The 25,300-nt window shown below is 41.9% G+C and overlaps 1 protein-coding gene across 2 annotated transcripts in view; it reads left to right on the top strand.

The window, feature by feature from the left end:
- The window catches only part of LOC143023846 (uncharacterized), a 151,041-nt gene extending 127,169 nt beyond the window's left edge, over positions 1-23,872 (top strand). The window contains exons 4-6 of one of the 2 annotated variants that reach the window (XM_076182488.1): positions 18,029-18,186; positions 19,580-19,691; positions 22,108-23,872. In XM_076182488.1, coding sequence (XP_076038603.1) covers positions 18,029-18,186; positions 19,580-19,691; positions 22,108-22,469 — 632 coding nt within the window. In that variant the 3' untranslated portion in view covers positions 22,470-23,872. The remainder of the gene's footprint in view (positions 1-18,028; positions 18,187-19,579; positions 19,692-22,107) is intronic. The other variant, XM_076182489.1, reaches the window with a different exon arrangement.
- Positions 23,873-25,300: the final 1,428 nt, after the last annotated feature.

Genomic DNA, 25,300 nt, shown 5'->3' with positions numbered 1-25,300 from the left:
AATCACCTTTCTTTTGTTTTAAATTGTTATGAAATTATACAATTAATTTCTTTAATTAGAAATTTTCAATTTCATCTTGAAAACCTTGTGTGCATATATTTTCCTTTGTGCACTATTTGTAAAATGTGTGTGCATGCACATGCACACAGCTTAGAGGGAACATTGCCCTGCACCCCCACTTGTAGCATAGTAATTGAGCAAGCAAAGAAATCGATTTACAATTTGATTATGACTGAGACATATTTTTAAAGGAAATGTATCTAGAATATACAACCTTGACAATTTGTTTGTTGATTTATTATTATTATCATTATTATTATTTTTTTTGTTTTTTTTATGTCTACTCATGGCATATTACTAATTAGATCTATGGTTTCAGTAAATGGAGGAGAGGAGTATATAAACACCCATGACCTGAATGGGGAGGAGCTAGTTGCAAAATGGGTCGAGTACATGCGTGGGCAATCAGGGTACCCAGTGGAGCGTCTCCTCAAATATCAACACACAGATTCATTTCTCAGTGTGATGTATGTTTGCCATTTAGTCACTTTTTTTTTTTTTTTTTTCCAGGCTTTATCTCTCCAATCTTTAGCATCGCTACACTTTTTATTATATCAACACTTTATGTAAGCCCTTTTGTTGTTTCTGCTTAGGTTCATGTTTCTTTGTTCCCTCCTTATATTTTTCTCTAAAAAATGTTCCATTTTTCTTCCATCTTTGTTTCATCATTTGAAAATTTTCCCAGCTAGCATTTTGATTTTTTTTTCCAAGTTTTACAAAGTCAGTTTTGTTATACTCTTCAATCCACCAAGGCATTTACTCGCTTCTCTCAATCTATATTCTACCTCCACCTTCACTCCACCTTTTCCTGAGGAATAGACATTTGGGAATGGATGCGAAGAGGAGACTGTATGAAGGAGTGATTGTGCCAACAGCACTGTATAGGGCAGAAACATGGAACATAAGAGAGAAAGAGAGAAGGAGTTTGAATGTGTTTGAGATGAGGTGTCTGAGAAGTATGATGGGGGTTACTAGGCTAGATAGAGTGAGAAATGAGGAGGTGAGGAGAAGAACGGGGGTGGAAAGGGAGTTGGGAGATAGGGTTGATGAAAGAGTATTAGGATGGTTTGGACACATGGAAAGAATGAGTGAAGAAAGACTAGTAAAAGAGGTATGGAAGGCAGATGTGGAGGGAGTGAACATGAAGGGGCATCCCAGGATGAGGTGGATGGATGGGATGAAGGGGGCTTTGGGGAAGAGGGAAATGGCTGTTGAAGGACGGGAGAGGACAGAAGACAGGGGTGAATGGAGAACGGTTGTATATGGATGATGATGTGATGCATGAGGTGGAATGGGCAGGGGGATGGGGGTGAGGTAGTATGTGTGAGCAAAAGTTGACGCAGCCTGAAGGGATTCCTCCCCGTCTTCTCCTTTTATGCATGGGGGGACGGAGAGGAGGGTTGCCGATTTAATGAAGTGGCCTTGCTATGGATGTGCTGTGTCTTGCGACACTGCTTCTGACCCAGGGCAGTGGACAAGGTGCAGGGATGACCCGTCATCCAGGAAGTGCTAAGATAAGAGGGAGGATGGAGGGGTGTGGAGTGTATTCAGGGATGGAATGGGTGGGAATGATTTTATGCCTTTTCCTTTTTGGCTACCTCCCTTGTAAGGGGGAAAAAGCCTTGGTATATGTATGTAGTTTTGTTATACATCAATCTTCCTTCTCTGTGTTTCTCATTTCTTCTCACATCATTTTGTTCCTTAAGCTCGAACTCTATTAGTAGGTGGTCACTCTTCCAGGCTCAGAAGTGAATATCTAGTCTCTATGGTTCTTCATTGTGTCCATATCTAGTGTTTTCTTTAACCCATTGTGTCAATGTATAATCAGTGGTCAGATCCAGTAGGACATTGCCTAGAGTTCCTCTCCACCTTTTATTGTCAATTCTTCCCAATTCATTTCCTTTGCATTTTCTTGCAAAATACTGTTAATATTTATTTGGGCATTTAGCAAGGATGCAAACACATAATTTTTTGGGTGTGTGAGTAACAATAGTAATACTTTTCTCAATTTTAGGGGATGGGCTGAAGCCCCTTACCCCCTTGTATAACAAGTGCTTGCACCCATGCTATGTAGGAATGCAAATATTGTAATATTAGGCCTATACCTACCTGTAGATACATGTATTGCTGATTGAATGCTATAAATTTGTTTACTTTGGTTGTAGTGAAGAAATATGAAAATGTGACCCCATACATGATAAGCAGAGTAATTTCAATTTTTTATATACAAGCAGTGGCTTTGCTGCAACTACCTTTGGCAGGTTGCTTGTCCTGTGGCACTTGGTCGCTTTGTTTGCGGGCCATACAATCCATAGATGCCTTTTATTTCTTAGTAGATGGTTTGTCTTCGTCAGATTTTACCTCAGTATTTTTCTGCGTGAAACCTACATTTGGGCGACCTATGTTCTTCGTCGCTGTCTTCATCTTTCATCCTCTTCATCATGGTGAAGATCTGATCCAACTTCTCGTGTAGTTCCTTATTTTCCTTCCTTAGTTTGTTCAAAATCTAATCCTTAATATCCTCCAATGAATCTCCAGTGGTTGATGTGTAGACGGTGTCATAGTCTGGCATAATCATCTTGATAGCTTCTTCTACTAGTTTGAATATGTCTTCAGGAATATTGATTACTCCATGCTCAATTAGAAAAATATTCATGATTCATGAACAACTTATATACTACACTGTGTGGTCGTTTTGTTACTATTTCTCCGTTTTCTTTAGTGGTTCCGGTATAGATAATCAGAGAATCCCTTACGGAAGTGTCTCCCAAACACCGCCACCACTGAGGTAATTTCAGAATCATTTTGAAAGAGTTATGTTCTTGGTTTGAGGTTAGATTGAGCGTTGTGTTCGATAGTTTTCTTTTTCATTTCATTTTTATGCTTAATCACAGCTTTTACCTTTCTTATAGCATATTTGTTGTGAATAACAGTTCTTTTTGATGTTTTGAAAAGTCTGTCTAAGAAATGCATCTGGAAGTTCCTGTGATCAGACTTTGCACCATGTTTAACGAATTTCTTATATCCTGGGAAGTAATGCCGCGTGAGCGCCTCTGAATCCTCCTCTATCATATCGTCCAAACACTCCAATCCGTCAAACATGTCATCACTGTATTTGAATTGTTTATCGTTCTCTAGAGTTAATTTGAAGGCGATCACCTTCCCTTGGAACTTGCGTATTGACACTTAAACATTAAAGGTCTTGATGTCAGCGTACAACCCAGGGAACATTTTACTGTACTCGTCCCTTAGTCTAGCTGCCAACACCTTATCTTCTTGGAAAGTCTTCTTCGTTATACCCTTGATAGCTGTTAGCCACTTCCATAGGTACCTCTGTCTAAGCTTCTTCGATGTTTCGTCTCCTGGAATCATATCGGTAGTCGGTATTGTACAGCCAATCACCTTTACGGAAGTGTCCCCTAAACACCGTCACCGCTGAGGTAATTTCAGAATAATTTTGAAAGTTATATTTTTATTTATATATTGAAAAACTATTTATTTATGGTGAAACTACAAATTGAAACATCAAAATAAAAATCTATGGTAAAACTAAAAATACAAAATAAAATACAAAATAAGAATACAAAATAAAGAATATTTTAGGGAGTTATTAAATGTGAAGGAGGATAGGGAAAGGTAGTTGCAGTGGGAAGTGCTAAGAAAATGACCGTGATGAGTGGAGAAAATGGAGGAGAAATAAGAAAAGATGAAGTGAAGGCAGTTGTTGAGATGATGAGAGCAGGTAAGGCACCTGGGTTGGATGGATGTCATGCTGAATGTCTGAAAAAAGGAGGTAGAGAGATGGTGGACTGGCTGGTGAGGTTATTTAATATTTGATTAAGAGAGGGTAGAGTGCCAGAGGACTGGAGAGTTGCCTGTATAGTTCCACTTTACACGGGAAAAGAGGACAAGTGTGAGTGTAGTAGTTTCAAAGGGATCAGTTTAAGTGTAGTTGGGAAGTCCTATTGGAGGGTCTTGATTGAGAGGATTAGGAGACGGAGTAATTGGTGAGGAACAGTGTGAATTTAGGACAGGTAGGGGTTGTGTATATCAGATTTTTGTGGTAAGACAGATATGTGAGAAAGGTATAGGAAAAGGTAAGGATGTTTTTTGGGCTTTTATGGATCTGGAAAAGGCTTATGACAGGGTAGATGGGAAGGCACTGTGGGAGGTATTACAGACATATGAGATAGGAAGAAAGCTGTTAAGAGCAGTCAAGAGGTTTTACGAGAGGAGTAGGGTGTGTGTTAGGATTAGAAATGAAGAGAGTGAGTGGTTTGAGGTAAAGGTGGGACTTGGTCAGAAATGTGTTCTGTCACCCTGGCTGTTCAATCTATACATGGATGGGGTGGTGCGAGAGGTAAATGCAAGGGTAGTGGGTCAGGGGTTGGAGATGGTTAAGGAAAATGGAGAAAAGTGGGAGATAAGCCAGTTGTTGTTTGCTAATGACACTGCTTGTAGCAGGATCAGAGGAGGGAGTTAGTAACAGTTTGAGAAGGTGTGTGAAAGAAGGAAGTTGAAGATAAATGTGGGTAAATACAAGGTGATGAAATGTACAATGAGAGAAGATAGCAGCAAATTGGAAGTGAGACTGGTGGCAGTGGATAGCTTTAGATATTTGGGTGCAATTATGGCAGGATAGGGAGGAATGGAGGTGGAGGTAGAATGTAGATTGAGAGAAGCAAGTAAATGCCTTGGTGGATTAAAAAGTGCAATGAGAAATAGACATTTGGGAATGGATGCTAAGAGGAGATTGTATGAAGGAGTGATTGTGCCAACAGCACTTTTTAAGGCAGAAACATGGAATATAAGATAGGAAAAGTATAAATGAGTTTGAGATGAAATGCCTGAGAAGTATGTTAGGGGTTATTAGGCTAGATAAAGTGAGAAATGAGGTGAAACGGGAGTTGGGAGATGGGGTTTATGAGTGTTGGGATGGTTTGGACACATGGAAAGAATGAGTGAAGGAAGATTAGTGAAAGAGGTGTGGAAGGAGTGAACATGAGCGGTCGACCTAGGATGTGATGGATGGATGGGGTAAAAGGGGCATTGGAAAGAGGGGAATGTCTGTTGAGGAAGGATGGAAGAAGATAGAAGATAGGGGTGAGTGGAGAAGAGTTGTATTTACCTAATTGTAGTATACAATTGTGTATGGATGATGCCGTGATGCATGGAAGGGAGGGTGGGGGATGGGTGTGGGTGAGGAAGTATGTGGAAATGATATTTTGATGCAGCCTAAAGGGATTTCTCCCCATCTTCTCTTTGTCTGCATGAGGGGACGAAGACGGGGGTCACTAATTAAATGAAGCGGCCTTGCTGCATTGCTTTTGACCCAGGGCAGTGGGCAAGCTGCAGGGATCACCCATCATCCAGGAGGAACCAAGAAAAGAGCAAGGGAGGGAGGGGTGGTGAGTGGGAGTGAAGTATGGGGGAATGAAATGGGTGGGAGTGGATTTATGTCTTTGAGTTTGGCCACCTCCCTTGTAAGGGGGGAAAAGCCCTTGACAGTATATGTACAGTATGTATAGTGTGTTATATCATTCTGGCTATAGAAATATGTCTCAATGCAACTTTTGTTGTTCAGAATGGCTGTTGTGGTTCACTATATAATTTGAATTATTTTGTATTTACCTAGTTGTATTTTACGGGAAGGGGAGCTATGCTCGTGGTGTCCCGTCATCATATCTCATTTTATCTAAGCTATTTTTAAATTCTTGTATTGTTTTTGCACACACTACTGGTGTAGCTTTTGTGTGCTTTGGCAAAAAATTATGCCATCATTTGTTGCTCAGTGGCTGACATACGTTAACATCAAGGATAATGTGGATACAGATGAGATTGGGACAGAAGATAATGGGTATTTGTGAGTGGATGTGACCTTAGTTTTAATTCTTCCAGCTAATGGTCATTTGAGATAGATTTGCTAGATTTAGCTGATAACATTTGATATATTTATTTCAGTTTGATAATGCAGTTGCCTGTGGAGCTGCAGATGGCATCTCCAGCTGCAAAGGAGTGGCTGCAGAAGAGAAGAGACAATGTTCAACCCTGGACACTTTGTTAATATAAGCAAAATCAAGGTGAGTGAGAAATATTATGTATAGAAAGACATGTTAAAAAATATAATATATTACCTCTCATGTATATTTACCCACAAGAAATGAGCTATGCTCATGGGGTCCTGTTATGTATGCATTTACCTAACTGTAGTATGTAGGAAAATAGCAACGCTTGTTGGGTCCCATCTACTACTCTCCAATATGACATAATACCTATTCTCAAAATCATGTACAGTTGCAAATTAATCTATATCCTTAATTTCAATGATCATATTTAGATTTGAATTCATATTTGTCTGTCTTTTGTGCACAGCCTCCCAAATAGTTCTGCCATATCACTTCTTTCTTCTCAGGTTCCATGTGGGTGGGGGTGCGGAGTTAGCTCCTTGATAGTTGGTATGGCTTATTATTTCTACTGCAATCCTTGGACCAACAATTCTGTAAGGGTTCTAACAGGGTAGAACATGGAGGAAGGGGGTACTGAGGTAGCCATCAGACAAGAACACAACATAGCAAGTGGAAACTCTGTTGAGAGCCTGTGAAGGTGATCATGTTCCTCTATTTTGTTATGAACAACACAAGGCAACAACAACTTGTAATGTGTTCCACTTGTTCACTGCCTTGTTTAGGAAGGTGAAGATATTTAAAAATTCTTTGACTATTTGATGTGTCTGTGATGACACATATATATACCAAAGGCTTTTCCCCCCTTACAAGTGAGCTTATAATATGAAGGAGTGATTGTGCCAACAGCACTGTAAGGGGCAGAAACATGGAACATAAGAGAGGAGGAGTTTGAATGAAATGTCTGAGAAGTATGATAGGGGTTACTAGGCTAGATAGAGTGAGAAATGAGGAGGTTAGGAGGAGAACAGGGGTGGAAAGGGAGCTGGGACATAGGGTGGATGAAAGAGTATTGGGATGGTTTGGACACATGGAAAGAATGGGTGAAGAAAGATTAGTAAAAGAAGTGTGGAAGGAGTGAATATGAGGGGTCGACCTAGGATGAGATGGATGGATGGGGTGAAAGGGGTATTACAAAAGAGAGGAATGTCTGTGGAGGAAGGATGGGAGAGGACAGAAGATAGGGGTGAATGGAGAGGGGTTGTGTATGGATGATGCTGTGATGCATGAGGGGCAGTGGGTGGGGGTGGGGGGTAAGGAAGTATGTATGAGAAAAATTTGACACAGCCCGAAGGGATTTCTCCCCGTCTTCTCCTTTTCTGCATGAGGGGACGGAGAGGGGGGGTTGCCGAATTTATGAAGCGGCCTTGCTGTGGATGTGCTGTCTTGCAACACTGCTTCTGACCCAGGGCAGTGGACAGGATGCAGGGATGACCCGTCTTCCAGGAGGTGCCAAGATAATAGGGAGGGTGGAGGGGAGTGGAATATATAGGAAATAGAATGGGTGGGAGTGGTTTCTATGCCTTTTTCTTTTTGGGTACCCCCCCCCCCCATACAAGAGGGAAAAAGCCTTTGGTATGGTATATGGTACAAGGGAGGTAGCCAAAAACAAAGGCATAAAATCCACCCCCACCTATTCCATTCACACATACCCCACTTCCATTCACCCCCCTTCCTCCCTCTTATCTTGGCTGCTCCTGGAAGACAGGTTATCCCTGCAACTCGCCCACTGCCCTGCGTTAGAAGCAGTGTTGCAAGACACAGCACATCCACAGCAAGCCTGCTTCATTAAATCTGCTTAAAAAAAAAAGACCCTCTGACCCCTCCTGCAGGAATGGAGAAGATGGGGAGAAATCCCTTCAGGCTGCATCAATTTATTTTTCACACATACTCCCTCACCCCCCCATCTCCCACCCACTCCCTTTCATGCATCACAGCATCATCCATACACAACCATTCTCCATTCACCCCTATCTTCTGTCCTCTCCCGTCCTTCCTCAACAGACATTCCCCTCTTTCCCAATGCCCTTTTCACCCCATCCACCCATCTCATCCTTGGTCGCCCCTTCATGTTCACTCCTTCCACACCTCTGTTACTAATCTTTCTTCACTCATTCTTTCCATGTGTCCAAACCAAAGGATTACAAAGGAAGAGCATGCCGGCAGGAGACCTTTTGGTCCATAACTAGGTTGGATGTGGAAAACATAGATAATAAACAGGTAGATAAAAGAATAAAATAAGTAAATAATGAAAAATGATGAACAAAAATAAGAATACTTGACAATAAATGAATAACTAGAAATAAACCATTAATAATAACAAATAAAATAAAAATGCCAGTTATTACAGCATATTTCTTAGGTGCTTATCTAAATGAATCTTAAAACTACTTTTTTATAAGGAAAAATAGATTCAATACTCATTCATCAACCATATCTCCCAACTCCCTCATACTACATATTCTCCTTGCTGAATCACAACACAGTTTTAGGCCACTACACTCCACACTCTTCTAATAAATCTCACACAAAGAATATTAGATGGCATCAATTCAGATAGGCCCAATCACAGAACACTTCTTATAACATTAGACATTGGTAAAGCTTTTGATGCTATCCCCCTCCACAAAGTAACAAACAAAATATATAACAAAGACATGCACAATAACACTAAAAGATACATACATATACCAAGGCTTTTTCCCCCCTACTAGGGAGGTAGCCAAAAAGGAAAAGGCATAAAATCATTCCCACCCATTCCATCCCCGAAAACACTCCACACCCCTCCACCCTCCCTCCCATCTTAGCACCTCCTAGATGACGGGTCATCCCTGCACCCTGTCCACTGCCCTGGACACAGCACACACACTAAAAGATGGCTGGCCATTTATCTGGCAGGCAGAAATGCTTATGTGTCATATGATGGCCAATCATCGCACACCAGAAACATTAAGAATGGAGTACCACAGGGCTCAGTTCTATTCCCCACACTCTTTATTCTATACATGCCTGATATACTTACACCAGACACCTCGGAAATACAAATCTCCTCCTATGCAGACGACATAACAATCACAATAATACAGCCATGCCTTGATACACTCAACACATGGTTTATTACAAAGAGACTCAAAATAGCCCCAGCCAAATCCACAGCAACACTTTTCACCAACTGGACAAAAGAACACAAATACATTCCTCATCTCTATATGGTGTAACATATGATATATCCATGTCATTTAAACAACACATCACAAACATAAAAAGTAAATGCACACCTAGACTCAATGCACTTAAATCAATTACTGAAACAACATTTGGACAAAACAAAGAAACTTACCTTAAAATAAACAATTGCATACACTCAGTGATGAATTATGCAAGTCCAGCAAGGGCACCTAATCTCAGTGAGACACACCTCAACACCCTTCAGACCATACAAAACATACATACATATACCAAGGCTTTTTCCCCCCTACTAGGGAGGTAGCCAAAAAGGAAAAGGCACAAAAATCATTCCCACCCATTCCATCCCCGAAAACACTCCACACCCCTCCACCCTCCCTCTCATCTTAGCACCTCCTAGATGACGGGTCATCCCTGCACCCTGTCCACTGCCCTGGGTCAGAAGCAGTGTCGCAAGACACAGCACATCCACAGCAAGGCCGCTTCATTAAATCGGCGACCCCCCTCTCTGTCCCCCCATATAAAGGAGAGGACGGGGAGAAATCCCTTCGGGCTGCATCAAAATTTTGCTCACACACACTACCTCACCCCCCATCCCCCCGTCCATTCCACCTCATGCATCACAACATCTTCCATATACAACCATTCTCCATTCACCCCTGTCTTCTGTCCTCTCCCGTCCTTCCTCAACAGACATTCCCCTCTTCCCCAAAGCCCCCTTCACCCCATCCATCCATCTCATCCTAGGACGTCCCTTCATGTTCACTCCCTCCACATCTGCCTTCCACACCTCCTTTACTAGTCTTTCTTCACTCATTCTTTCCATGTGTCCAAACCATCCTAATACTCTTTCATCAACCCTATCTCCCAACTCCCTTTCCACCCCTGTTCTCCTCCTCACCTCCTCATTTCTCACTCTATCTAGCCTAGTAACCCCCATCATACTTCTGAGACACCTCATCTCAAACACATTCAAACTCCTTCTCTCTTCTTCTCTTATGTTCCATGTTTCTGCTCCATACAGTGCTGTTGGCACAATCACTCCTTCATACAGTCTCCTCTTCGCATCTATTCCCAAATTTCTATTCCTCATTACACTTTTTAAACCACCAAGGCATTTACTCGCTTCTCTCAATCTACATTCTACCTCCACCTTCACTCCACCTTTTCCTGCCACATTTGCATCCAAATATCTAAAACTATCCACTTCCTCCAGTTGCTCTCCCTTAATGCTCACTTCCAGATTACTGCCACTTCCAGCCCTTGTACATCTCATCACCTTACTTTTACCCACTTCTATCTTTAGCTTTCTTCTATCACACACTCTCCCAAACTGTCACCAACTTCCTCAATCCCTCCTCCGATCCTGCCACAAGCGGAGTGTCGTCTGCAAACAACAGCTGACTCACCTCCCACTTTTCTCCATTTTCCTTAACCATCTCCAATCCCTGACCCACTACCCTTGCATTCACCTCTTGCACCACTCCATTCATGTATAAGTTGAACAGCCAGGGTGACATAACACATCCCTGATGAAGTTCCACCTTTACCTCAAAGCACTCACTCTCTCCATTTCTAATCCTGACACAAGCTCTACTACTCTCATAAAAACTCTTGACAGCTCCAAGAAGCTTTCCTCCTATCCCGTATATCTGCATAACCTCCCACAGTGCCTTTCTGTCTACCCTATCATAAGCCTTTTCCAGATCCATAAAGGCCCAGAAAACATCCTTCCCCTTTCCTATAGCTTTCTCACATATCTGTCTTACCACAAAAATCTGATCTACACAACCTCTACCTGTCCTAAACCCACACTGTTCCTCACCAATTACTCCCTCTGTTCCTCTCCTAATCCTCTCAATCAAGATCCTCCCATAAGCCTTCCCAACTACACTTAACAAGCTACAAGTACAGGGAAAAGAAAAGAGAAGTAAAGAAAAAGGTAAAGGAGGCAAAGAGGAGAGCAGATGTAAAATGGGGTAAGAGTATGACAGAAATTTTTGAAAGTAATAAAAAGATGTTTTGGAAAGAAATAAAGAGAGGAAGAGGAGGCGAATCAAGTAGAGAAGAAAAGGTAAAAGGTGCAGATGGAGAGATGATAATGGAGGAGGAGGCAGTAAGGGGAAGATGGGCAGAATATTTTAGGGAGTTGCTTAATGTGAAGGAGGATAGGGAGGGAAAGAGAGCTGCAGTGGGAAATGCTAAGAAATTAATCTTGAGTAAAACCATATTAAGTGAGTGATACACAATCTTCCACTTCTAAAGCCAAATTGTTTAGGGTTTAGTATTCTATTCTCTTCCAAGTGTTTGATCCATTTGTTCCTAATAACCTTTTCACATATTTTTGCTACTGTGCTTGTAAGGGATACCGGTCTGAAGTTTGTAGGATTTTCTTTGTTTCCTCCTTTAAATATTGTTACAATGTTTGCATTTTCCAATCTTGTAGTACCTTTCCTTCTTTGAGTGAGAAATCTATTATCTTGTATAATTTGTCCGTTAGTTTAGCTGTACACTCTTTCAATATCCAATTTGCAATTCCATCCGGTCCATGTGATTTCCTAACATCTAGGTTTTATATTTTGTCTCATTTCTTTCTGCGTGACCTTTAATTTATTTCTTTCATTTTGGGGATATTTCTCGTTGTCCATCTTCCCAAATTTGTGAGCTTTCAATTGTAAAAACAGACCTGAAATGTCTGATCATAACTTAAGCCATTTCTATGTCATCTATATATTCTTTATCTCTTTCACGCAGTTTCACTATTTTGTGTTTGTCTTTTAATTTATCATTTACATATCTGTAAAGGAGTTTTCAACAAAATGAGATACAATTTATACATATACAAAATTTTTACCAAATTACTTGTTGAAAAGGGAGAACATGAAGCAAAGCTTATGGGGAATTGCTCTCCCTTTACAGAAAGGAATTATTTCTATTTTATATATTTATTTTTGTTACATGTTAGTATGATATATATATATCTATATATAGATATAGATATATATATATATATATATGTATATATATGTATATATATATGTATATATATATATGTATATATATGTATATATATGTATATATATATATGTATATATATATATGTATATATATATGTATATATATATATATGTATATGTATATATATATATATATATATATATATATATATATGTGTGTTGTGTGTGTATATTTGCAATGAGATGTGACACGACACCTGCTAACTCCGACCTCACGTAGGAATCGGGGTCACGTGTGAGCATCGCATCTTCTGGGGGTCAGGTGAGAGGTCAAGTCGATTGTTGACGTGACGATAATTGCTTACTGTGCGGATGCGGGTCACTGTCACCTGCAGGAACAAGAAAAAAAGAGTGGCAGACTTGGTTGATCCTTCCATTTGTCTATTATATCTTTCTCGTAGTTTCTTTTTTTTTTCCCCCTGCGTATATTCACATATTCGTTTCTAAGTTTTATATGTGTTTATTACACATGTACGAGCTGTCTATTAGTTTTACATGAACTAGTGTATTAGTACTATTGTACCAGTAAACTTATACTAATGTACCAGTGCTAGTGTAACAATACTAGTGTACTTGTACTAATATACTAGTACTAATGTAGTAGTACTAGTACTAGCATTAGTAACTGTTACTAGTGTATTAGTGCTAGTGTACTAGTATTAGTGAACTACTACGAGTGTACTAGGGTATTAGTACTAGTGTTCTCGTGTATTAATAGTGGTGTACTAATTTTCTTGTATACTTGTATTAGTTAAACATTATAATTTACCAGTGTACTAGAACTAGTATATTAGTGTACTAATATAGTAGTGCTAGTGCACATGTACTAGTGTTTTAGTACATCATACATATACCATGGCTTTTTCCCCCTTACAAGGGAGGTAGCCAAAAAGGGAAAGGCATAAAATCATTCCCACCCATTTCATCCCTGAATACACTCTACACCCCTCCTACCCTCCCTCTTATCTGAGCACCTCCTGGATGACGGGTCATCCCTGCACCTTGCCCACTGCCCTAGGTCAGAAGCAGTGTCGCAAGACACAGCACATCCACAGCAAGGCCGCTTCATTAAATCGGCGACCCCCCCTCTCCGTCCCCCCTTGCATAAAAGGAGAGGATGGGGAGAAATCCCTTCGGCCTGCATCAACTTTTGCTCACACATACTACCTCATCCCCCACCCCACCCATTCCACCTCATACAATCACAACATCATCCATATACAACCATTCTCCATTCACCCCTGTCTTCTGTCCTCTCCCGTCCTTCCTCAACAGACATTCCCCTCTTCCCCAAAGCCCCCTTCACCCCATCCATCCACCTCTTCCTAGGACGTCCCCTCATGTTCACTCCCACCACATCTGCCTTCCATACCTCTTTTACTAGTCTTTCTTCACTCATTCTTTCCATGTGTCCAAACCATCCTAATATTCTTTCATCAACCCTATCTTCCAGCTCCTTTCTCACCCCTGTTCTCCTCACCTCCTCATTTCTCACTCTATCTAGCCTAGTAACCCCCACCATAATTCTTAGACACCTCATCTCAAACACCTTCGAACTCCTTCTCTCTTCTTCTCTTATGTTCCATGTTTCTGCCCCATACAGTGCTGTTGGCACAATCACTCCTTCATACAGTCTCCTCTTCGCATCCATTCCCAAATGTCTATTCCTCATTACACTCTTTAATCCACCAAGGCATTTACTTGCTTCTCTCAATCTACATTCTACCTCCACCTTCACTCCACCTTTTCCTGCCACATTTGCACCCAAGTATCTAAAACTATCCACTTCCTCCAGTTGCTCTCCCTTAATGCTCACTTCCAGTTTACTGCCACTTTCACCCCTTGTACATCTCATCACCTTACTTTACCCACATTTATCTTTAGCTTTCTTCTATCACATACTCTCCCAAACTCTGCCACCAACTTCCTCAATCCCTCTTCTGATCCTGTCACAAGCGCAGTGTCGTCCACAAACAACAGCTGGCTCACCTCCCACTTTTCTCCATTTTCTTTAACCATCTCCAATCCCTTTCCCACTACCCTTGCATTCACCTCTCGCACCACCCCATACATGTATAAGTTGAACAGCCAGGGAGACAAAAACAAGCAAGGCTGTCCCCAAAGTCCGTGTGACGGATAAAGAGATTCCTGCCATTGGTCGCATTAACATTCAGTACTTCAAAATTCCTCCAGCATTAGAACCTATCATCTACAATCCACTGGTTCGCACGACAGAAGAGGATCCAACATCAGAGTTAGATATACTGTGGAAGACATCGTTACCTCCCACTCTCCAAGGCCATCATGGTTTGGTATGATGCAGTTCCTGCATCGAGGTCAACAGCCAGGAAAAGCTTCTGTGACATTCCTTCCAATGATTGACCTTGATCCCAGTCAAGCTTCATGTATCTACTCTACAATGAAGTTTGTGTCTACCCAAGCTCAACTATACGACGTTACTCCAGTTTTCACATTTGACCAACCCTTGTACTGGAAAGCTTTAATGATTACAATATAGGTCTCAATCAAATGACAGTGATCTCAAGTGCATAGTCCTCAGGCTTGGAGGATTTCACATGCAGATGAGCTTTCTTGGGAGCATAGGTCACTTAATGGCAGGCTCGGGACTGCAAGAGTTGCTCGAAGTGGTATATGTGGAAACACAGTGCCCCACATGATGACAAGCAAAGCTGTTTCCAGAGCAGTGCGGGGACATACGCTGGTAGATGCTGCACTGAACACCATTTTGGTTGCTGATGCCTACAATGTGCCTGTGCCAACCAAAGACACAGTTCTGGAACCACAAGTGGCAACTGCTGATACTGAGCTAGATAATGTAGAACCACAAGATATTCCTTCAGATACAGTGACGACTGACATAACTGCAGCAAGTGAAGTGTATGACAGAGCAATGTCCTCTTCCCTCTCAGTGGAAGAAGTTTGTTCTGCAAAAGTGTTGCAAAGAATCCAGACTGAACTTGACAACAAAAAGGATATGATGACTATGCCAACAGCAAAACTCTGGTTGCAGTATCTCAACATGGTGGACATCTTGCGGAAATTTATTAAAGCTGAAAGAACAGGGAACTGGAGCTTACACCTCCAATGTGTGCACGATATGCTTCCCTACCTTGCCGCTTCTGGACACCGACAGTATACAAAGTCTGCATATGTATACCTGCAAATGATGACCAAACTACCAAATACGCATCCGGATGTGTATAAGAAGTTCCAAGAGGGATACCACGTTGTGCGGCACAGTGATAGATACTGGGCAGGGCTCTCCACAGATCTGATCATCGAACAGGTTTTGATAAGAAGTATAAAGACGCATGGGGGCCTAACTCGAGGAAAAGGGATGACAGAGACTCAGCGCTTACTGTGGGTCCTATCCATGCCAGCATGCGCAAACATCAACGATGCAATGCAGAAGTTCAGCGGGGTCTCCTACGAAACCAGCGACCAGCACAAAGATATTTCGAAGGCTAGACAGGCCAGAGATGTCAAGGACACCCTCGATCTTATCAGCTATCTGAAGGAAAGAGATCCATTCAAGGAGAATACCTCACTTCACAACATTGCTAATGGCATGGCCCCTCAGGACGGAGTCAATGTTGACCAAGCAAAAGAAATTGGAGACAAGATTCTTGTGAGCATGGCAGGGAAATAATTTGTGGAAGAATTCACCTTCCAAAAAGCCGATGAAGCAATGACACTTGCATCCAGATCAACTGTCAAAGTCAGAGGGGAATCTGTAGTAGTGGATCCACAATTGGTGTTCCAGCGACTGGTAATTGTAGGTGAACGGTGCGAAGACTTGTCAACGTTATTTAAGTTCGAACTCTGTAGCCACCCTCCTGCCTTATTTGACTCGTCATCCCTTCCCTTGCAGGCCAATAAGGCAGTCCTTGCTGATGTTCTGTGGAAGTCTATAGATGAACAACGTGAGCCGAGTGGAGACCAAGTCCAATATGTCCTTGATGGCGGCGCGCTACTCCATCGGATTCCCTGGCCAAGAGGTTCCACATATGATAGTGTGTGTCAGATTTATGTCAGATATGTGACACAGAAATATGGAGCTGCTGTCATTGTTTTTGATGGCTACAGAGATGAACCCACAACTAAAGATGCCAAACAACAAAGAAGAACAGGAACCTGCTCTAGTTTGACCGTAAACTTTGGTGGTGATATGATCATCCAATCCAAGAAGGAGGACTTCCTGAACAACAAGACAAACAAACAGCGCTTCATACATTTTCTCAGCGACAAACTAGAAAGGGCTGGGTGCAGCACAGAACACGCAAAGCATGATGCTGATGTCCTCATTGTTCAAACAGCCCTTGCCTTCGCCAGAACAAGAGATACGGTTCTCATTGGTGACGACACAGATTTGTTGGTCCCACTGTTGTATCACGCTGATATGACCGCAAACGAACTGTTTCTGGTATCAGAGTCAAAGCAAGCCACCAAATCGAGAAGGGTATGGTGCATAAAGCAGTCGAAAGAGTTGCTGGGTCCTCAGATTTGCGACCATCTGCTCTTTGTCCATCCTTTTCTTGGCTGCGATACCACTAGTCGCCCGTTTGGATTGGGAAAAGGTTTGGCAGTGAAGAAGGTGAAGACTGATTCCCTGTTTCGTGAGCAATCAGAGATGTTCCACAAATCAGAGCAAACACCGGAGGACATAACTGCTGCAGGAGAGAAAGCTCTGGTATCACTGTACGGTGGTACCAGAGAGGAAGGACTGGACAGCTTAAGATACAAACGGTTCTGTGACGAGATTTCCAAGAGCACATCTTCCGTGGAACCACAAACTGTACCCCCAACATCAGCAGCTGCAAGATTCCATAGCCTCCGTGTCTATTACCAGGTAATGGAGTGGAAAGGAACATGTGTCAACATGAAGCCACAAGATTGGGGATGGCACATTGTGGACAGAAGGTACATGCCTATACAGACAGATCAGCCCGCAGCACCACCGGAGATACTGGATGTCATCTGTTGTAGCTGCAAGAAAAACTGCAAAACAAGGAGGTGCACATGCCAAAAATATGGTCTCCATTGCACTGCCGTGTGTAGAGAATGTCGTGGTACAAGTTGTTCTAACTCACAGGTGCCAGATTGATCAGATAATGTAGACGACGACGCTTAAGCCGGATACCGCAAAGTGGCACAACTGGAATTGACACTCTTGAAATTAATGTTGATGATCTGTTGTTGAAACATAGGCTTACTGTTGTTCATGAGTATGATAATAAACTTATCTCTGGCACAATTGTGTTTTCCTACAATTCAGTAGGCCCTAGGTTAAAAAAATGCACCGAAAATATAAAATGTTGAACAATTACATTTTATAAATAGACATTCTTTCCAGCATATTGGATTTTTGGCTATAAATTCTTTATCCAATAAAAATGTAACCTATTCCACGTGAATTCTTGTGTTCAAAAACCCCATTTTAGCACTTTAAATGACTCCATTATTACATCTAATTGCGGAGATATGGCAAATTATCGAAAATTGGCGGCCATATTGGATTTATGCAAATTAGACATATTTCCTCAACGTGGATTTCTTGGGACTTTTAGTCTGATGTTCTAGACACCTCATGGGCATGCCCTCTGGTAAAAACAATTCTGTTGCAATTTGTTCCAAGTTGGGCCCTAAAATGTGCTATATTGCCTGGACTACATCATTATTATTATTATTATTATTGTTGTTATTATTATTATTATTACTATTACTATAATTATTGTTGTTGTTGTTATCAACATCATTATTTGTTTTATTTATCTTTTGCAGCCCAAAGCTGGGGCGTCGTTCAGTTGGGGATGTGGCGTCATGGGCGACTGTGCACCACGCACCCCTGGCAAGTCATCTTTTCTGTCATCACCTTGACTGTCACGATACTCTCTGTCTCTGACGGTTACAAAGACAAGAAGCCGCCAGCCACATCTCAGGTAAGCGAGCACTTAATGTATTATCACACTGGGATTCACTAACGCAGACCGTTAAAAGTTCGTCTGAGTAAAAACGACTTCAGTTACAATATATATATATATATTTGAAACCTCCAAATATCAAATTAACTTCGTTATAAATGGCAAAACTGAATGATGTAATTAAGATTGTAAAGCTATGCATGTTAGACATGTTGATGAAATGATTTCTGTAATTAGCGAAGTCTTGTTCTTGTTACTCAAATGGAGGTAGAATCATCCCGGGTGTCGCAGGAGAAATAGCCCAGTGGTGTGATAACCTCTGAAGGAGAAGGCAGGAAGTTTCTGCAGTTCATAACTCTCGCCTCCATTCTTTACAGAATTCATAAACATGAGATAAGAGAGACAGAAACAAGTATTAGCTAAATAAAAATTCCGCCAAAATCTGATGCAAATGCGATCTCGCCATGACTTTCATTATTGATTATTGTTTTCCTTTTCAAAGATTTTCATCAATACTTTCTAAATACTTTAATGTTTTCTTTAATTATTTCTTTCATTGACGATGTAGGGATTGTATTGAAGAATAACACAGTATATTAAAGACCTCAAAAGGAGTTTGATATTTTATTGCACAATACGACAACAATGAGTAGTGTGAACGTAACATTTCGCAATATCTTGTCGAAATGTCTCGCAAGAAGGGTGACCGAGTGATGATATCTGAAACACTTCGCTCAACTGACGACATTGTGCAATAAAATGGAACCATGAAGGGGTAGACAAATATTAGCACAATAAAACCATGTCGATATATTATATTGAGTCAATCATGTAGGTATGCTTTAGCATGCTGTCCTGACTTACCAGTTGTGTCGTCGATGTTGTGCCCAGTAACAAATAACTAAATTGTACAACATTTCATTTGTTTATTTTCTGTGCAACACTAAATTATTATTATTTTTTTTTTTTTTATAAGCCTTACTCATTGGTTTGCATCATGTCAACGGCAATAATTATTGTCGAGTGGTAGGCACTTGGAACTGGAAATGAGATCACAAGAACATGCATCATTCTTATATTTTATGTTTGCCGAAATGATGTACGTTGATTCATTATTATTATTATTATTATTTATTATTATTATTGATATTATTATTATTATTATTTGGGAACTGCATGCATGGGATATTGACAGAATATCGACAACTAAGAAATGGACTTTCATCAAATTTTCTTTAATTTTTTTTTTTTCTTTTTTTTTTTTTTTTTTTTTACAGCCCATTTGAATCTCAAGTTAACGCGTAACCACTGACAAAAATAAATAAGATAAATTATAATTGCCATGGGATTTGTCTTTATAACCTAAATCACGTGGAGTAGCATTGCATCAAAATGTATTTCTTTATCACAGGAATATCAAGGGGTCGACGTCGTCCTTATGACAGTAGTCCGTTGCGGAGCTCTACTCTGCACTTACCATCAATTCCGTACCCTTCACAGAATCGGCTCAAAGTATATATTAGGTAAGTATAGAAAACAATAACACTATTACTTGAAAGGTTTTCCTCCAACATCTAGAACTTTTTCTACAGTAAAATAACTTTGGTAAACTATTTTGTTTTCTCAAAAATTGACAGAATGGCATTTGACTGATTTTTTCTGGAATCTGCCTAAGGTTAGGATTTGTCGTATGGATATGAAGTTAATTTTTCAAAACTTTAATCATCGAGTGATCTTGATTAAATAAAATTAAATTTAGTTCTTCACCACGTAAAATACATATTTAAAGAGAATAAGAGATACTGTGTAAATAGTATTACTGTCGTTGAATTGTCGTTTGAAAAAGTTCGTTTAAAGTCGTGTCTACAAAGTCAAAGATTCTCTATCAATATCCTTTGATTTAAACTTAGTACATTTCCCACAGATAAAATACATTGTGAATTGCAACTTTATAAAGGAAAATTGGGAAAACAATTTGATGCCAACGACTCCATAAAGAAGGGTAACATAGTAATGTTTTCTCGAAATATCGAGAACAGTTTGGGCGGGAAATGTAGAGTTTGCAGGTCTGATCCAAACTTTCAATCCTGCATTCAACACATTCATTTGATATTCATGTTTTTGTATATTTCATGGTAAGTGATTGTAATTAACAGGAAAAAGATACATACATATACCAAAGGCTTTCTCCCCCTTACACGGGGGGTAGCCAAAAAGAAAAAGGCATAGAAACCACTCCCACCCATTCCATCCCCTATATATTCCACTCCCCTCCACCCTCCTCTCCCCCTCTTATCTTGGCACCTCCTGGATGACGGGTCATCCACTGCCCTCCCTGGGTCAGAAGCAGTGTCGCAAGACACAACACATCCAGAGCAAGGCTTGGTAAACGTTAAAAATCATAACAGCATAACTGAAAGCAAGTTTATGAGGAATGATGGAAAGGGTCGTGACGTAATTATGCTGCACTCCAAGTAAGTCACCTCTGGCTGTTACAGGGCCCTGCTGCTGCTGCTGCTGTGGAAGCACAGCTTCTTGCTGCATCCCCAATTAATACTTTACAATAGAAACTTGATGTGAAACACATTTATTTGAAAAACAACATACACATGTATAATACCAAGGGCTATTTCCCCCTTATGAGGGATGTATCCAAAGTCAAAGTCATAAATCCACTCCCGCCCATTTCATCCCCACATCCACTCCACTTCCAATCACCACCCCTCCCTCCCTCTCTCTTTTCTTGGCTCCTGGATGACGGGTCATCCCTGCATCTCGCCCACTACCCTGGGTCGGAAGCAGTGCAGCAAGACACAGCACATCCACAACAAAGCCACTTCATTTATTTGTTGACCCTCCCTCCCTCTCCATCCCGTCATGCAGAAAAAGAGAAGACATGGAGAAATCCCTTCGGGCTGCATCAAAATGTCATTCACACGTACGTACTCCCAATCCCCCACCCACTCCCTTTCATTCATCACAGCATCATCCATACACAACCATTCTCCACTCACCCCTATCTTCTGTCTTCTCCCTTCCTTCCTTCCTTCCTTCCTCAACAGACATTCCCCTCTTCCCCAAAGCCCCTTTCACCCCATCCATCCATCTCATCCTAGGTCGCCCCCTTATGTTCACTCCATCCACCTCTACCTTCCACACTTCTTTTACTAATCTTTCTTCACTTGTTCTTTCCTTGTGTCCAAACCATCTCGATGATACTCTTTCCTCAACCCTTTCATCTCCCAACTCCTCCTCCTCACCTCCTTGTTTCTCACTCTATCCAGCCTAGTAACCCCTACCATACTCCTCAGGCATTTCATCTCAAACACATTTAAAGTCCTCTCTTATGTTCCATCTTTCTGCCCCTTACAGTACTGTCGGCACAATCACTTTTTCACACTACAATCTCCTCTTGGCATCCATTGCCAGATGTCTATTTCTTGTTACACTTTTTAATCCCCCAAAGCATTTCCTTGCTTCCCTTAATCTACACTCCACCTCCACTCCTCCCTTTCCTACCATATTCCCTCCCCCCCAAGTGTCTAAAGCTATCCACCCCCTCCAGCCTCTCTTCCTTAATACTTGGAAAAACAAAGTAATGCAATTAAAAAAAAGGGGGGGGGGCAAAAATTTCTTGATGGGCCGCATAAGAACCTTTGGCACGCAGGCATGCATGCATGCATGGGACCCACAGGCCATAGTTTGCCCTCCCTCCCCTGCAGCATGGCAAGGAACAAGGATAAGGTGCTGAGATGGGAGGGGCAGGGCATTAAATGGGTTTTGATGTAATTATATTAATGGATTTTAGTCTTGACTCAGCTACTTCTTTATAATGGATAAAGGACTTTTGTTATTTGTATATAATCGCATAACTTCCCTTTGACAAAAGCAGATTTATTCTCTTTGATACTCCAAAATGATCCTCTTTTTTTATTTCAGGTGCAAATCAGGAGTCCTGGAGAAAATGCTGTACAATTTGCCAAGATAGTTGCTGCTACACTTTTGGCCGGAGAACTGTCTCTGATGGCAGCGCTGGCGGCAGGGCACCTCGTCAAGAGTCATCTCATTCACAACCGTGCTGCCAAAGCCGCCGCCTCAGCTCCTGCTCCCGCTCCTCCTTGTGCCACAGTCATCACGCACCTCCCGACCACCCCCGCCACGCTACCCACGCCAACCACCACAGTCACATCAGCATCGCCTACGACGACCACGTCTACACTTACCTAGAAGGTGACCATCATGTCCAGCACAGACGCACCATCCACCACAGGCACACTTCCTCTCATTGCCCATCACAGTGACAGACCACCCTACATCGGGTACCACCGCAAGTCCGCTTCCCGCTACCCCGTCCCCACCCCCTGCAGCAGCAGCAGCAACACCGACTCTCCTATCTGTGGTATCGGCCGCAGCTGTGTCCCCAGAGACGACCACCACATCCTGCACGGATACAAACATTCCTCCGGACACAAGTTCTCCCACGAGTGTTGTCACGCCCCCGGAGGACGCGTCACCGGGAACTGGAACTCCCGTCGCAGTGTCTTGTTGCAAGAGAGAAGGGGGGGCCCTGGCAGGTCAACCAAAGAGAACCTTCAGAACCTGAAAGCAGGCAGGCTTCAGTGTCGTTCGCCCAGCACCGTATCCTCCTCCTCCTACCCTTCTGCGGCAACCGCGGTCACTCCCGACGTTTGCGCAACCAACCTCTGCACGTGAACCAAAGTAAGCCCAGGAGCAGCAGCATTAGATTGCTGTCGTGACTGTAGAGTCGTCAGCACAATAATCCTGTGACATCCATCTCTCAGCACATGCTAACAACATGTGCATTCCTTACTCTTGGAACTTTTAACTGAACATTGGATTGCTTGGTAAATTCGTGTTTGGATCAGTGTGTATGACACAAATTTATACCCCTGTAAATTGAGTTACGGTCACAAATGTCTGACTGTATATTACAAGAGTTTATGTATATATTGGCACTGTGTATGTGTATATATATGATCAGTAAGTTGGATAAGTTGATTATCCAGTGCAGCAGATAAGAGTAATGTACAGGAATTGCGTGAGAATGTGTGAGAGATAGTGCTGTTTTGCTGTAGGCGTAGCTAATGTGTCGTGAGGATTTGATGTCTTCCCAGTAAATGCAAAGCAGACAAGAGTAGGACATAGACCAACAAGTAACGAGTCATATGGCAATGGGATTTAATGAACCAGACCCTTGGTCCAACTCACCAGTGGCGGCAGGGTTCGAACCTCTGTCACGCCGACCTCTGCTGCAAGTAGTGACTTTGTAACCCACTCATCCAGATGAGGATCCATCTGACATCAGACTCATCCTCTCCTAACAAGAGGACGATTTAGAATCTGAATTGATAAAAAAAAAAATGACTTGAAAAAGTGAAACGAGTTGGCACACGTACGAAAAAGGATGCCACAGGTGATTAAGTTCAAGCTGACAACAACAGACAAGGATCACTTTCATTTTTTGTTCCTTCAGTTTTTACTGGACTTGTGGCAGATTACAGCATGTGTATGTTGAGCAATCGTGCCTCGTATGCTCATAGTACCTTCCAGGTCCTTGCACAGTTTGCCGTAAACATGCTCCTCGACAATAAGATAAGGCAGCTGAATCCACTTAACCAAATAAAGTGGAAACCACTTGTTCTGTTATCAGTGTGGGAAAGCCATGTTGAAATAATTAACTGTCTTGCACTACGGTATTTAGAAGATATTTGTTCCAGATTCTTCTTTCTTCATCTCTTTCTTCTTAAAGGTTGGCCTTCTGCAGGCATGAAAAGGGGTTTGACGGGTCGTCGTGGGCCAGCCACCTCTGAACCAGCTCAGCACCTTGGCGTCATAAATTCTGTGCAAAATACGTTAGCGAAGGGTTTAAACGTAATGTGGTCTTGCAGTGCTACTCGTCATGGAGCACATCATTAGAAAACTAGATTGACGACTAACAGTAGCACTCGTGAATTCGAACCATTTTCCCGTTGAAAAGGCACAAGGTGCTGTGCTTGTTACGCAGAAAGCTAGTTTTGGTCACGACTTACGATGCACAGCATGCATAGGTGCTGGTCCGAAAGTAAATCATTCAAGCGACTTCACACTGTGTCTGTCTTGGTACCGATCGTGCTCAGGACTTTAGCTCGTCGTGTTTTCATGGAGATTGTATAAAATGTAGTGCATTAATTCCAGCACGGGTCACAAGTTTGCTCATCGTCAATTTGATTTTGATTTGGTTTAACGTCGTCACAAAACCCTCGCATCAGGAGGCTAGGGCTTGGTAGTGTAGAAATTAATGAACCATGTACTTGGTGTGCTGTGATGCATGGGGAGGTGGTGGGGGGGTGAGGGAGTATGTGTGAGAAATAAATTGACACAGCCCGAAGGGATTTCTCCCCGTCTTCTCCTTTTCTGCGTGAGGGGGAGGGGGGGGGGTCGCCGAATTAATGAAGCACTCTTGCTGTGTCTTGCGACACTGCCTCTGACCCATGGCAGTGGACAGGATGCAGGGATGACCCGTCATCATGCAGGAGGTGCCAAGATGTGAGAGAGGGAGGGCAGAGTGTGTAGGGGATGGAATGGGTGGGAGTGGTTTCTATGCCTTTTTCTTTTTGGCTACCTCCCATGTTAGGGGAAAAAAGCCTTTGGAATATGTATGTACGTGCTTGATCCTACTTGCTGGTGGCAGGGCTCGAAGCACCGTCCCGTCCCGTCCCGGCGATCGGTGTCTCGTGTAGCAAGACCCTAATTAACCCGCTCAGCCAGGCAGCCAGCATCCTACTTATTGTATGTATTGTATTTCAAACCACTTGAGGAGGAGAGGGGTGATTCGCCTTTGTATCTGAAAGTTCAGTACATCTGAAAGTATTTCTTGCAAGATGCTTGCTGGCCAAGTGTATTAGAGCATCGCAAATAACACTGGGGAACACTCATTTTGTTGCATTTAAAAAAAGACTTTTCTATAGTCAACTTGAGTGTGCTGATTTCAAATCTGAAGTCGGGTTTTGTCTGCAAGCTACAGATTTTATGCAATTTGATATTTTTATTTATTTGTTAAATTTTCGTTATTATAGGAAATTGCAATATCAGCCACAATTCTTTTGTTCACTTGAATCATAAAACAGTATGA

Source organism: Oratosquilla oratoria, unplaced genomic scaffold, assembly GCF_046742065.1.
Source record: "Oratosquilla oratoria isolate Oo_2021 unplaced genomic scaffold, ASM4674206v1 SCAFFOLD66, whole genome shotgun sequence".
NCBI classification, from domain to species: domain Eukaryota; kingdom Metazoa; phylum Arthropoda; class Malacostraca; order Stomatopoda; family Squillidae; genus Oratosquilla; species Oratosquilla oratoria.
Note: the sequence above shows the minus strand (reverse complement) of the source record. Positions and strands in the feature narration are given on the sequence as shown.